The following is a 15,897-nucleotide window of genomic DNA, read 5'->3' as shown; positions in this document are numbered from 1 at the left end:
TTCTTGAGTCAATAGCAAACCTCCCATTAACTTCCATGGGAGCAAGACTGGGTCTACTATGTATATCTAAAACAAACCCCTAATTTTCTAGTCTGAACCAGCTGAAGGCTAAAAACTCCAGAATGAAAATACTGTACATTCTTAATGTGAAACCCACTGAGCTGACATATTGCAACATATTTGGTCCTTTCTTTAGCAGGGCCTTCACAAAAGGCCAAATTCTGCTCCTGTTTGCATGCATGCGGCTGCCATTTATTTCAGAGACACTTTCCCCATTACAGCATTTGCTTTTGGCAGGAATGCTTTAGCTATCAGTCCATAGGGTAGAAATTGCAAGTGTGGTGCCAAGGTGTTCTCAGGGTTTTTGAATTTGCTCCCACCAGAAAATCATCAAGAGCCAAGCTAGACCTTTCTTACAGTGTGATGCAAAATGAGATCCCCTAACAATAGATACTGGAATCCTTCAGCAGATAGTTCCATGGCTGGTAATCCCTTTCTTCTGAACATTTCAGGTAAATTGGTCTGGGTGCTGTAGTCTCACTCAGGATATATGCTCTCTAATTTGGGTGCTATGTAATTTCTTGATCTACTGTAAATTATGTAAAAGCAACAAAGAATCCTGGTATATTAATAGACTACTTTAGTTTTTTTGCATTTTGTTTCGTGAATGTGAATTTCCTTCTCTTTCAATCTTCTCCAATCTTCATCCGAAGTGGTATACTAGCACATGCTGCAAAACATCTGTTTATCTGTTAATCTAAGGCTTTTCTGCTCTTTGTTTTACATGATACTGTAAATTATGGAAAAGGCATGCAAGCACTATGGTGATGGGTGCCTTATAAATGTCTGTAATTGTTATAATGGTTTGAGTTTCAGCTTTAATTTTGAATTTCTTAGTTTTAATCGGCTCTGGGCCTGGTTTATTGATATGTTATGGCTGCTTTGTACCATTTCAGTGACACAAAGCAGCCATAAATCCAGTTTAAGCAGCCAATTAGGCCAGGTTTACATCTTCTTTGCATCAACAGAGCAACGCACAGTAGCCAGAGTGTAGTGGTGAATCAAACCCTTTATATTTAGTTTATTTTAAACCCAGCTTTATTTACTGGAATTGGTACATAAATTGATTCAATCACCAGCATAGCAATAAGATGGACACCTGAAGGCAAGTGAAAACGAGGCTGACCGAAAATAACATGGCAAAGAGCTGTGGAAGCCGAGCTGAAAAACCTGGGGCACAGCTGGGGAAACATTGAAAGACTTGCCAGAAACAGACAGGAGTGGAGGAGCTTCGTCACTGCCGTAATCGCCAGAGGCATAATAGGAACGTGATGATGATGATTGATTATGTACTGGACATATCCCTTTATGTGTAAATAATTAAGCACAGTTTGTAATGACCATTGTATTTGTTCATGTTGTAAAGTGTGGTTTGGTTCTGTGCACATGCTTGTTAAGAATACTGAATATATTGTTTTCTTTATTTCAGGTAGTAATGGTAGGCCCAATCTTACAACAAAAACAAATATAAATGGGAAAATACTACCTGGTAATAATGGAAAACAAAGTGGACAAAGAATAATCAATGGTCCTCAAGGAACAAAGTGGGTAGGGTGACCTTCTTTGCAAATTCAAGATGCTTTGACTTATTTTTTTTTAAAAAGGGATGGCGCTCTTCACCAAAAAGAATATAAAATGAGATCAGACTGAGGGTCCCTTCTGGCCTTAAAATGGATGACTCTATGAAAAAAAAATGTATTTATTGTAGTGTGATTTAAATAGCTGATTTAGGGCTTAAGGAGTTGGATTTTCAAAAGCACTTACGTAGTTTAGCAGCATAAACCCCACTGACTTCAATTAAGTGCTTTTCAGTTATGTCAAACTTAGCTCTTCTTTACATGGGGAAATTGACCAGCACAGCTATTCTGAAATAACTGTTCCATAACAGCTATTCCATTATAGCTGCCTATATGGACATTCTTATTCCAGAATAAGAGTATCCACACAGGCAGTTACTCCAGAATAGCTGCTATAGTGCTTTAAACTCAAACCCTATCTTATTGTGGAATAGCATCCCTACGCAGACAAGCCCTCAGCACCAGATTTTTAAAGGTGTTTAGGCACATACAGATAGACATCTTGTAGCTTTTTAAGAAGCACTTAGGTGTTTAATTTCCATTGATTTCAATGGGAGTTAAGTGCCTAGGCATTTTTGAAAATTCCACTAGGTGTTTCTTTCAATGTAAGAACATAAGAGCTGCCATACTGGGTCAGACCATGGTCCATCTTGCTCAGTATTCTGTCTCCGACAGTGGCCTGAACTAGAGCTTCAAGAGGAGTGTGCAGTACAGAGCAATTATCGAGTGATCCATCCCGTCTTCCATTCCCAGCTTCCGGTAGTAGGAGGTTTAGGATCGCCCCAAGCTTGGGGTTGCCTTCCATACCATCTTGGCCAATAGCCGTTGATGGACCTGTAAAAAGTGACAGAGTCCTGTAGCACCCTATAGCATGCTCCAATACTTCTGTTCGTCTATAAGGTGTCACAGGACTCTCTGTCGCTTTTTACAGATCCAGACTAACACGGCTACCCCTCTGATAATTGATGGACCTATCCTCCAGGAACTTATCCAGTTCTTTTTTGAACCCAGTTCTAGTTTTGGTCTTCACACCATCCCATGAAAATAAGCTCCACCGGTTAGTTACGTATTTTACGAAAAAGTACTTATTTGTATTAAGCATGCTGCCTATTAATTTCATCAGGTGGCCCCTGGTTTTTGTACTGTGTGAAAAGGTAAATAACACTTCTCTAGTCACTACTTCCACACCATTCATGATTTTATAACCTCTATTATATTCCCCTTCCCTTCCCACCTCCCAGTCATCTCTTTCCCAAGCTGAATAGCCCTAACCCTTTAGTCTCTCCTCATATGGAAGCCATTCCATAGCCTTGACATCTTTGTTGCCCTTCTCTGAACCATTTCCAGTTCCTCTATATCCTTTTTGAGATGGGGGCAACCAGAACTGGACACAGTATTGAAAGGGTGGACATTATAATATTTTCTGTCTTGCTTTCGATCCCTTTCCTCATAGTTCCCAATATACTGTTAGTCATCTTTAGGTGCCTAAATGCCTTCTAAAATCTGCCGGTCAGGGCAAATCTCACCTACCATGTTGATAACCAGCCTATGTATGGAAGGAATTTTTATTTCTGGCGCACACTGATTTGTGCCTCACTCCTCAAATAGTCCGATTGCAATCAATGGGGGTACTCACAGAGTAAGGTACCCTGCAGCCTGAATAACAGCATAGAATAGATAAATATCATATGGCATTTTAGGGTTCTTAGTGTGTATTAGATGAACATATTCAAATGCCTGTTGAGGAAGATGTTTTCAAGATAGTGTGAAAAACATGCACACGGGCATTTAAAAAATTTAAACTATTTTGATCTGACACTTAGCACCTGTCTTCCATAATGTCTGGCTTGTCACATCTAAACCTTTTGGTTTCCTTTTGTAAACATATGAAATCATTTTTGGAAACAAAATTAAAGGATGAGTAAAATTTTCAAAAGTGCCTACAGCCTGGGTTTTTAAAGGTCTTTAGGGCATTGCTGCACTCAGCGTTTCAATGTCTAACTGATTTAGAAGCCTAACACTTGTTTCCAAAGGTGATTTAGGCACCTAGGAGCCTAACTACCATTGATTGTCAATGGGTTTTTGGCTTCAAAGGGCCTAAAGTCTCTTTGAAAATGCGATTTAGGCTCCTAAATTATTTAGGCATTACAATGCTGAGCTAAGCAACACCTAAATACCTTTATAAACTTGGGCCTAAGTCAATTACAAGCCTAAATACCATTTTCAAAAGTCCTTAAGTAATTTTGAAGTCCTATGGACTTTGGCTCCTAACGAGGTGATTTTCAAAGGCACAATTAATAGTTAGGGACTTAACTGCCATTTGTTCTTTTGAAAATCTCTCCCTAAGTGATTCAGGCACTTCTGAAAATGTAACTCCAAACTTCTCTCTTTCCTGCTGTTACTAATATGTTATAATTTAAATTTACATTCTTTTATGTCAGGTGAGTTTCAGTATTTCTATCGCTGCTTTTTAGATTGTAGATCTCGACCGAGGGGTAGTGTTGAATGCTGAAGGAAGATACCTCCAAGATTCCCAAGGAAACCCCCTCCGAGTGAAACTAGGAGGAGATGGACGCACTATTGTTGGTAAGGACAGACTTTCTTCCTAAAGAAAAGATAGTTTTCATATCCATGGTGCAAAATTCTAGCAAATATGGCAGAAGTGGCATATTGATTTTATTTAGGGATGGATTGTAGCCCAGTTTAATATGGCAGCACAAGGCAATAAGGGGAATATCCTCTTCACTGCATGAGTGTGAAGGGATACATCCTGCATGGCCGTGGTATTACACCCAGTGGTGTCTTCCTCCCCCAAGTAGGTGGGCAGGGAGAGTTTGACTCTCAACCTGATCAGAGGTGAGCCAGTATGAGAGGTAGTAACCTGAGCCCAGAAAAGGGCTGCATTAAGTTAATTCCTACATGGAGCAAGCAAGGAAGATGATAATTCCTAGTCCAGACTCTTCCAGGAGGAGCTCAGCTACACACCACTCCTTCCTTATACAGGGCATTGAACAAAGATTCAATGAGGTCCTTAATATTTATATTATAATCATTCCCAGGGACTTTGACCAGGGTTAGGGCCCTGTTTTAACAGATGCTGGACAAACACAAAGGTAGGTGCAGTCCTTGCCCTGAAGAGCTTACAATTATATCCTTGTCAATCTATAAATAGGGATGGGTATGAAATATACTGTACAAACAGTGTTAACCTGCTCCTCTATTCAGCCGGAGAGCAACCTCCCGCACAGCTGTTCCTGCTGGGAACAGGGATAATTTGCATGGGTGGTTTGGTATATGAACAATTGCTCGTTGGCGACTGTCACTCATGACTGTACAGCAAACCAAGGCTGCTTTCCCTGTGGCCACATCCCCCTTTATCTCTTTGTAATTGCACCTGTAAATGTGCAACAGAATGGGGTTCTGTGACATCCTGGAGGAGGCAAAATTGGATACAAAATGAGTGGAATCTGCATCTCTGCTCCTGGGCCTGAGGCAGAGAATCAGAGAGCCATGACTCACTACTTGACAACCCATCTAGGGTGACCAGACAGCAAGTGTGAAAAATCGGGAAGGGGGTGGGGGGTAATAGGAGCCTATATAAGAAAAAGCCCCAAATATCGGGACATCCAATCACCCTAAACCCATCCCTTCTGCTTCCCTGATTGGTTGCCAGCCACAGCAGCAGAGGATTTAGCTCTCTGGCTTCACGTTGCCAGACAAAATTTGGCCCATGAAATGCATCAGCTTATGATCTAGCCACAAAACTAACTCCGAGATGGAAATTTGAAATGACTGCTGACTTTTTCCATGAAGTGGCTATTTTAAAGTGGTAGGTCATTTGCTAAAGGGACACTTAGTCTTCCTGTGGCTGAGATTTACTGGGGGAAGAAAAATCCCAGCTTTCTGCCAGTAATAATGGGTGGATTCTTAAAAATACATCAGTCATGACAGCATCCCCTTTGAACAGAGTTGAGAATAAAACAAAGAAATGTAGAGGTTTGCAATATTGGATAAGACCCAAAGGTGCATCTAGTCCAGTATCCTGTCTTTGACAGCAATCAGCACCAGACACTTCAAAGATAAATGTGGGATAATCTGCTCCACCCCCAATTAGCTCTCATCCTGATCTCTAATAGTTGGAGATCAGTTTAAACCCTGAAACACAAGGTTTAATATATTTAATTTTTGATCCCATTAACTATGACAACTCTGGATGTTCTTGTTATACATACAAATGTCCAATCCTTTTTTGCATCTTATTAAGATGTTTGGTCTCAACAACTTCATGTGGCAATGAGTTCCACAGTTCAGACTCCTCAAATATACTCCCCTGTGGCCGTAGTGGTTCTTTTTAAAACCAAAAACCTGTTCACTGGGATGTTCACTATTTTAAGGGTGTTTCCTTAAAAGGCTTCAACTTGTCATTTTTGTGTAATTTTTAAAAATATTGTTTTAACTTTTGCTCAGAACTAGAAGCTCTGTAAAAATGTGGGTCTCTTCAGTTTTTGTAGTTCTCTTCAGTAGATCTGGACAAACTATTTGTAGTGAACAGTTTATCCAGGGAGTTTAGCCCTATTTGTTTGGGAATTATCCATGAATAGATTTTGATTTTAGCTAATGTAGTTATTATTCCTAACTGTTTGATGAAGACTTTTTGCAAATACACCTCTACCCCAATATAACACGATCCGATATAACACGAATTCCGATATAATGCAGTAAAGCAGCGCTCCGGGGGGGCAGGGCTGCACGCTCCGGCAGATCAAAGCAAGTTCGATATAACGCGGTTTCACCTATAACACAGTAAGATTTTTTGGCTCCCGAGGACAGCGTTATATCGGGGTAGAGGTGTATATTCCATCCCATGCGTTGCTTTGTCTATGTCTTTGGCTCTTGGTTGTTTACTATTTGATATTCGTGATGAGTGATTGGTCCTTTAAGTCACATTGTATTATGACGGATGTGAGGACTTTCTACATGAAGGGTGAGCCTTCCAGTATATGAATATGAATACTGGGGTTCACATGGAGTGAAGTTCACAAGGAGGCCTTAAGTAATGCAATGTATTGTGCTGACCTCTCTGTACAGGGGTGGCTATCATCCTTGGTGAACAACTTTCCCAAAATGTTCAGGTGACCAGAAACTCCGTTGCTCAAATGTTCATGGAGCAGCAAAATCTAATAATAATACGTAACCCTCATCTTGCACTTTTCATCAGTAAATCTCTAGCATATGGCTATATATCTTCAAACTAAGCAAGCTACTTGGAATCTGCATGAATCACTTTGAATACTATTCTGCAGTATTCTCCCTCCTCTACTCTCCAGTTTGCTCACATGGTTGATTTTCACACTTGAGAAGGATTCCATGGTATGGTTTGTTGTTAGAAATCGGGGGGAAGAAAATCTTATCAGTAGGATCCTATCTTGGATTTGGATTTGCTTTTGGATTATAGTTTGAAATGAGAGGCTGGATCCAAATCTGTGTGTCAGCAGGTATTCTCCCCTTTTACTCACAGATCCTCCATGCTGAAATGTCATTTCTGTTAATATGGCATCTGAGCAGGTGGTATTGCTGGAAATGGCAATCAGAACAGATAGAGGGACATGGCATCTCCTTAGGGAAATCAGGAGGGTGAGTAGAAAAAAAACATGCCCTCCTCATGAGGTGACATGTGTGGAAGTACCCAGATCTTTGAAGGGGGTATCCACAGCATCTGTACCAACACATGTATTTACAGAAAGACAAGGCATACTTCTTACATGGAGTCCAGTTCTTTGAGACGCTGAATGCTTCTGGATCCTCAATGACCATGAAGTAATTAGAAGTTGAGGGCATCTGGCACCACCAGGAAGCATTTAACATCTCATGGAATCAGGCCCATATGCACTTAGGCCCAGATTCTTAAAGGTATTTAGGACCTAACTCCCATTGAAAGCAACCTTTGAGGATCTGGCCCTTAGAAACTAATCCTGCTTTCCTATGCAGTCCAAATGTGCATGAAGTCAGTTCAGTCACGTCTATGTGGACTGTGTGAATGAGCCAGTACAATGAATGGTATATGTGGATATCTTGCTGTTTATGTACATAGATATAAATAACTATTTCCCCTCAATTTATCCACAGCATAGTTTGTGGCTTTCTTTTTAAAACTAATAGGAAATAATAAAAAATAACTGTGGGATATATGTGAAATCACTGGTGATTACATATGAATCCATCTAAATAAGTCCCATGGACTCATGTGTAGTACACACAGATGAAACACAGTTACAGAGAACATCTGTTGTATCCATAACTGCAGACAGGCCTTTTCTCTCTCATTGCAGCATCCTATCAGAGTATCCTTTTTTTTTTTAACCTTGCATCTGGTGTATAACATTAGGGATCAGAGTATGAATCCTTTTACAATTGTCCATATATGTTTTCACCTACCTATGTGAGATGAAAAGTAGGTGTAATCTTTGCACATGAGTTAAATAGATATATGAAACCCCTTCTGTGTGCTGTTATGTGCTGCTGAATCAGTCACGGAAAGGGCTGTATCCTCAGCATTCCAGCCAGCAGGGTTTACCTATTTTAAGTCAGGATTTTCTACCTCCCTTCACTAGTTCTGATACACTCTTGGGAATCCAGCTCTTCAGAGAACAGCTAATAAAAATAGATGACACTGTGGTTTGTATGAGGTCCTCCTGAATCATTTCTCTATTTCCTTAGGTATGGGACTTTTGGGTTCCTAAATGGAAATCTGCTGATGCTAAATACCATGATTTAAAAACACAGAGAATCTGCAATTAGATATTTTTGTTTTGTTCTTCTCTTGTAGATGCTGGTGGTGCTCCAGTAGTGAGTCCTGATGGATTACCTTTGTTTGGACATGGGCGATTTAGTAAACCTCTAGCAAGTGCACAAGATAAACCAGTAGTAAGCCTTGGAGGGAAACCACTGATTGGTCTTGAAATGATTAAAAAGACAACAACTTCTTCAACAACTACGACCACAATTCCCACAACAACCACAACTACCATCACAACCACCACTCCTGAACCAACGACTACTGAGCTTCCGACAGAGAAACCACTACCTACATGTCCCCCAGGCACTGATGCTAAGTATGATGAGGAGGGCATGTTGGTAATAGGGCTTGATGGCCTGCCTGAATGCAGTGCAGAAGGTAATGATAATATAAGCACAAATAGTAGGTATGATGTTTCCTGGGGTAACCAAGATTGTGAGACACCTTGCTACCACCTGCCCATAGTGTGACAAAGTCCTGTGTGTGCCTGCCATGGATCATCTCCCCAACTCCTCCAGCCATGGGCAACACACACACTTCCTTCAAGGCATCACAGACCCTGCTGTCTCTCTACAGCTTAGCAACAAGCACACTCCAACTCTTGAGCCCTCCAAGAGTCTCCCTGGAGTGTCCAGCCCCTGGTCTGCTGGACACTCATCGTGTTCACAGATTTGCTGCTTCCAAAGCTTACCAGTTGAGGGCACCTTACCAGTTCTACCCCAGATCATCAGTCAGCTTAACACACAGCACTGAGATGTTTATAGTGAAATCAAATATACATTTATTTGGCATAGGACAGAGATTTAAGTTGTAGCAAGTAGAATTACTGGAAACAAATGATTGCATGTTATGATTTTATTTTATATGTATTTTACAGGCTAGCCGTAATTCACAAGATACTCTCCTGCTTTGCAGAGTATTGCTCACCCAGATCCTTGCAGTGTTTTACAGCCAGGCTTAGCTTTGGCCCTCCTTTCATGAGAGACACATGCTGTTAGATTTCCTCCTATGCAAAGGATTTTGTGTTTCCTTGCACCCCAAGATATGTCAGAACAATTCTTTATTTGTTGTTCATAAACATAATGCCCCCTGCCCCTGCTGTTAGTTTCATCTTGTAAATTTCCTCTCTTGTAGATTTTGCCATCTATTATTTAGCCCCTGGCTAAGTATGCAAATAGACCTACATTCTGAAGCATACAGTACACAGAACACGTATGACCAGACAGGGAGATAGGTGTCTGCTATCTGCTGCCTGAAAGGAACATTTCTGAGATATGTCACCTTCTGGTGACCTGCCTTAACACCAAGACCTTAAGAACATAATTTTAGTTATAGACACATAACTCCTTAAATATTGTCCATACATACATTTTCCAATGACTGTGATGACCAGTGGGCTACTGGCTCTTGGTAGAGATAACACATGCCATCCTTTGATGAACTGTGATGGATAAATATGACCCAAGGGGTCCCTGTAAAACCCTATGTAACCCTTGTGCCCTCTGCCAGCTGGCATCTTTGTTACTCCCTGTCCCTGAGTCACACTATATGTGGCTGTACAGCACAGTTACAAAAATATAAAACAAAAACTTTGTTTTTTAAAAGTGATCTTCCGAGCTTGCCAATGACAGGTGATTGTGGAAAAGAAAACTTGAGGTGTTTGCCATCTGACAAAGGCAAGAGGAATGTTTCAGTATTTCACTGTGATCTGAAACAGCACATACTTGTAAAGACTCTCCAAGGCTTGTCACATCACAAATCATTATTGAGACTCTCATAAAAATGAATACTTGTTATCAGCTAGCTACTGGGGCCTGATCCCATTGACTTCCTTGGGCTTTGACTCACAGCCTTGATTTAGTTCCATGTAGCTGCCCCCTTTCCAGATTGCTGTGCGGCACTGTATAAGTTAAAGTAACTAAACGGTCACTCTTCTGACCAACATCTTAGGTTTTTGGCTTCTGAACAAACAGCTGCATCTTTAAAGGCTGAAAGAGTAGTGCTCTGAGCTTTAAAGTACTGTCCTCACTAGAAAAGGGATTGCAGGGCTGTAATTTTATTCTCTCTCTGTCATTTCCATATCACGTGCTCAGTTTACAAGCTAATGGCCAACCCTGCAAGCTCAGGCCCCAATTCAGTGAAGTACCTACGCTCATGACTAGCCTTAGGCATGTGAGAACTTTGATTTTCAATGGAATTCCTTATGTGCTAAAAGTTAGGCACATGTGACATTTCTCTGCTGAATTGGTTGGGGCCTCAACTTGGGATACGAAAGTCGGTCTGGGTTCTTTCTGCTCCTAGCCTCATCATAAGCAGCTATTAACTAATGTTCTGTGTTTATGGCCTGCTTCATCTTCCACTCAAGTAAATGACACAGAATGCCATTGACCTCAGTAGAAGTAGCACTGAGTCTTTAGAACTTAGCTGACAGTTTTGTTGCTGGTGCATGGAGCAGAATATAAACCATCTGGCTTTCTGTAACTGTATTGCCTCTGCATTGTCCTGCCAGTAGGAATAAAAACTTGTTTTTCTCACTAAAGTGGGCAGATGTGCTTGAAAGCCACAATGGGGGCAGAACTATTGAGCAAATAGGTGGCCTTTTTATATCCTCACTGTTCCTACTATAATCTTCAACACTTTAATCCAGATGAACCTATTATCTAGGGCCTGGTCTACGGGGGGGCAGGGAGGGATCGAACTAAGGTACACGACTTCAGCTACGCGAATAGCGTAGCTGAAGTCGAACTACCTTAGTTCGAATTTCCTACCTGTCCAGACGCCGCGGGATCGAACTCCGCGGCTCCCCCGTCGACTCCGTCACCGCCGTTTGCGGTGGTGAAGTTCCGGAGTTGACGGGAGCGCGTTTGGAGTTCGAACTATCGCGTCTAGATTAGACGCGATAGTTCGAACTCCGAGAAGTTGAACTCTCCGCGTCGACCCGGCGGGTAAGTATGGACCTACCCTAGGTTTCCCTAGACTATTTGCCCAATGACATGCACTATCACCTGAGTTGCAACTGTTCTGTAGATGACCCCTCTTCAGTTGATTATACATAATTTGTATAAATTCCCTCTTTAACATGATTAGCTAGTCTAACTCTTCAATCATGTCTCTCAGTGCTATGGTGGAAGGATGCAGATATTTGCGATGAACATTGCACTGTGCCAACAGATATTGGGGTTGCTTACCGTTTCCACACTACACATTAATTTTGTATATCTATCAATTACCGTCATCTGTCCATGGGAAGCAAGTGCTTTATGGAGTCTAGACTATAAAATCTGCGGGCCAGATTCCCAGCTGGTGCGAATCAGTGTGACTCCATTGACTTCTGTCACTGGGTCACATTGCTTTACCAATTGCAGGCTGCTGGGTCCATCTGTAAATAGCAAAGATGGATCTTAGCTGCAAAGTGCAAATCTGGACTCAACTTTTTTCTAGCTCTGAGTGGAGTTTGGGAGCTTGGCCCATCTCTGATGATTATGCCTAGCTCTTATATAGTGCTTTACAGCCATAGGTTTCAAAGTGCTTTACAAAGGAGATCGGTATAAATATCACCATTTTACAGATGGGGAAATCAAGGCTCAGAGAGCTGACATGATTTCCTCAAGATCACCCAGCAGGTCAGTGGCAGAACCAGAAACAGAACCCAGGTCTTTTGGGTCCCAGTCTAGTGCTCTATCCACTAATCAACACTACCTCTCCTAGCTGTTAGTTCTCGCTTGCTCTCTTTTGTCATTTTTTTGAGTATGAGTGGATTGTAAACAGAGATCGAAACTGTCTCACTCGTTATAGCTCTGTGGCCTCCTCAGTGTTCTAACCATAGTAAAATTTTGTTTTTGTCAGTAAAGTAGGAAGATATAACTGGAAGACACACAAGGAGCACATATAGATTGTCAAGCAAGAAAAATAGCACATCACTCCTAGGAGCTGGGGAAAGATCGGCCTGGCTCTAAGTGAATAAAGTAGAGGGCCATACAGAACTTTCTTTCCCCACATTAAATATAAAGCAATGACCTTGCTTGTCATTGTATCTCTGTTGCAGCAATACAAACTAATGACATTGCCAAATTTAGATCTGAAGTAAGCAAGAACAAATTCACCGAAGTCAATTTTGTTGAGCTTGCGAACGCCGGGTCTAAATTCAACCCACTCATCATTTGAAGGCAGCATCAGAAAACAGCTCCTTATATTTAAAAACTGGACCTGAATGCACCTACCAAATTGTTCTACAGCACCCCATTTATAGAAGTCTGTAACTGGATTTAGAAACAGACAATGTAAATGGTATCTGGGGAGCTGCACTATCAGTTTAGAAAGCACAGAAGAGATGGAAAGAAGAGACATGGGCAGCTGACGATGAGCTGAGAGATAGACACAAACGTCTTCTACAAAAACTGCCCTGAGCAGAAGATTGGAGATTCCTCAATCAGCTGTACTGGGTGAGTAATCTGTCTGCGAGATTTTATTGCCTTGTAAAGGCAGAATTGTTATTGTTTATATTCTTAGTATTCATTAGTTAGAAGGTAATCTTGTGTAACTACTTTTGACTATGTATATATAGAGAAAGACACAGAGCCAAAGAAATATTAACTATAATATAACAGTAACACAAGTAGGACTTTGCTGTGGGTGTCCTTAAGTCTTGCATTTATTTTTATTTACTGCACCTATGTGATTTGCACCTTTGACTTCCTCGCCTGCTCTCTGCCTAGCAGTCCATCTCCCTGCCACCCATTCTAACATCCCAAACTGTTAGCAGCTTCTAAAAATCACTGGCTGTTTATTTTAAATCAAGACTGAACAAAAAGAATTCTCCTTATTACACTGCCTGAGACCCAGGATGGACAGGGTTCAATCTGGGACCAGTGACAGATTTGAGGTTTGATATCTCACGGACCATAAGGGTCAGAAACAGGACCTTTATAACATTGGCAATGTGAGATTTGCAGCTTTCCAGTAGAGAGACTTAGGCTATGTCTACCCTGCACAGTTACCTGTGTTTTAGCCTTAATCCATCTACCATCCATGCACAAAAGTCTCTGACCTGGGTTTGGAGGTGATTTAAACCCAGGCTGTCTGGGTATAGGTAAGAGTCCAAGATCTGCTTTAACTCAGACTGGAATCCACCCACTTTGCAGTGAAGAAGCAGGCAAAATCACTCAAGTGCTGATAGTCTTCCAGTGCCCTTCCCACAATTCCCCCTTTCCTCCAGGGCAGATAATTCTGCACAGTTGACTAGGAAAGAATCCGGAGGACAGTAACCGGTAGGGCTTTGATGAGAGGATGCTCATATCTGGGCTAGGCTATCCAAGTGCCAGTCATCTAGATGTAGACAGTGTAGACATAGCCTAAGAGGCTTGCCCAAGGTCACATAGAAAGTCCGTGGCAGAGCAGAAAAATGAATGTGTATCTCCCAAGCACCAGGCCAGCACCCTGCCCACTGGGACATCCTTCTTCTCTGTCATCAGATGAAACCTTTAAAATCGTGACATTATAATATATGGAAAAGCTATTTGGGATCATTTTAGAGGTTTCTAAACTCTTATTAGTTAGGACCCCTTCTTGTCTGTGCAATTTGACTCTTGATAATGCAAACACAGGTGGAAGTTTACGATATAGTGTATAATACCAGTAAAACGTTCAGAAACTCTCTCAGGCTCCAACCCTGCAAACAGATGCATTAGTGCAGGGCTCTGTGCCTGTAAGGAATCCTGTTGATAGGGCCTAAAACATATGTGTGACATACTAAGTACATGACCATCATGTGGTATTTGTTATTGGCATTCATTTGGGATGACCAGCGTAACCCTTTTGTGGCTTTATCACTGGTGAGTAGTGCAGCCAGACCAAATTCATGCTGAGAAAACCACTATACTTCACCCGTAGCATCAAGAATTCCCTCTCCATCTTTCTTTTCTGTTCGCTATTTTTATAAAAGAATTTTTGCGTGGCCATTTGTTTCCAGTGGGAGCTTGAGGGCTGGATTAAAACGGCTGGCAGGCCGAATGCGGCCCGCAGGCTGTAGTTTGCCCACACTTGCTTCATGCTGTCATCGAAATGCTTTGTTTTCCAGTATTGGTAACTATTTTTGACTGTAATTATTTTTTTACAGCTGTTCTTTACAAGGGACTGAGGCGGAGACAGATATTATCTCTATTGTTTTTAGTATTATTACTGCTAACTGAGGCCAACTCCCTTTTTGGCACTTTTTTCATTATCTTTTAGTTCCCTTTTTGTGATCCAGTTTACTTTTGTTAAGATTTTTCCTGGGCTTAAATCACTTTCATTATGGCAGCAGATGATTTTGGAAGAGACCCAAAAATCAAGTGAGAGCCATTGACACTCTTTTTGGTGTGTTTTTTCCCCCTATAGTTCTGAGTTTAATATGGAAATCCTTTATATCTTCCCTGTTACGTTTGTCTATTTTCCTTATTCTCCACCTTTGGCAAATTCAAGATGAGTCTAATTTCTTAGGCAGCCTGGGAGTTTTATAGTGTCTGTCTATGTTTATACAGTCCCCAGTACCAGAGCAGCTCAGCGTCTTACAGTCTTTTAATATGCTTATCCTCATATCAGCCAGGTGAGGTAGGAATTATCCCTGTTGTAAAGATGAGGAACTGAGGCACAGAGAAGCTAAGGAACTTACCCAAGGTCACACAAGACGTCTGTGTCACAGTAGTGACTTAGGTCTTCCAAGTGCTAGATTAGTGCTCTAACCACTGACCTGTTCTTCCCCTCTAGTGTGAATCTCCGATATAGGGACCTCTTTAAAAATAACAGGGCAGCTTTTTTTGATCCATTTTGACCATATCATTGACCATATCTTGAAGACACATAATAATATCTCCATGAAAATAGCTGATGGCCAAATTCTAATCCCCTTTATATAAGGCAGTATCTTATTCCACAAGCAGACACATTGACTTCAGTGGGACTGTTCATGGAGTAAATGTGCCTTGAATCTCATCAAGGCTTTCAAAATCTGGCCCTAAAAATATTTTACAGGATTATTTTTAATAAAGGCATTGGCTGATTTTTCTTTGACGTTTAAAGAACCTTTTAAATACTAATATTTCTTTCCTTTCCAGTGTCCAGTTTGCCAGAAGCTCTGGCCCACGTTTCGTTCTTTGCAAAAGAGGCATTATATCATCCATGGATCAACCCAAATCTATAGAGAGCCTTATTGCCTGGTGCAGAAAAAACAGCTGTTCCTCTTTAAAAGTACAGCATGTCAAGAACGTCTCTGCCAATGCATCAGATTGGAAGTGTGAAAGGACAGGACATTTCCTGGATCCTGCAACATACACATGACATAGGTTGAGAAATATTAATCCCCACTTCAGAGTTATGAGGATTTCTACGGGGAATAAATGTTTGCTTCTCTCTCCATAACATTTTGGTAACCTCAGCTTGGCTGCCTAGTCCAACGTTTGACATATGCAATAAAACAGCCTGCCCTGT

The 15,897-nt window shown here is 41.3% G+C and overlaps 1 protein-coding gene across 2 annotated transcripts in view; it reads left to right on the top strand.

The window, feature by feature from the left end:
- FNDC1 (fibronectin type III domain containing 1) overlaps nucleotides 1-15,897 on the top strand; it is a 78,018-nt gene that overhangs the window by 19,352 nt on the left and 42,769 nt on the right. For both annotated transcript variants that reach the window (XM_039533020.1, XM_039533022.1), the window contains 3 exons: nucleotides 1,490-1,608; nucleotides 4,112-4,223; nucleotides 8,464-8,811. In XM_039533020.1, the coding sequence (XP_039388954.1) occupies nucleotides 1,490-1,608; nucleotides 4,112-4,223; nucleotides 8,464-8,811 (579 nt within the window). The remainder of the gene's footprint in view (nucleotides 1-1,489; nucleotides 1,609-4,111; nucleotides 4,224-8,463; nucleotides 8,812-15,897) is intronic.

The sequence above is a fragment of the Mauremys reevesii genome, linkage group 3 (assembly GCF_016161935.1).
Source record: "Mauremys reevesii isolate NIE-2019 linkage group 3, ASM1616193v1, whole genome shotgun sequence".
Taxonomy (NCBI): Eukaryota; Metazoa; Chordata; order Testudines; family Geoemydidae; genus Mauremys; species Mauremys reevesii.
The sequence above is the reverse complement of the archived record's forward strand: the minus strand, read 5'-3'. Positions and strand labels throughout refer to the sequence as shown.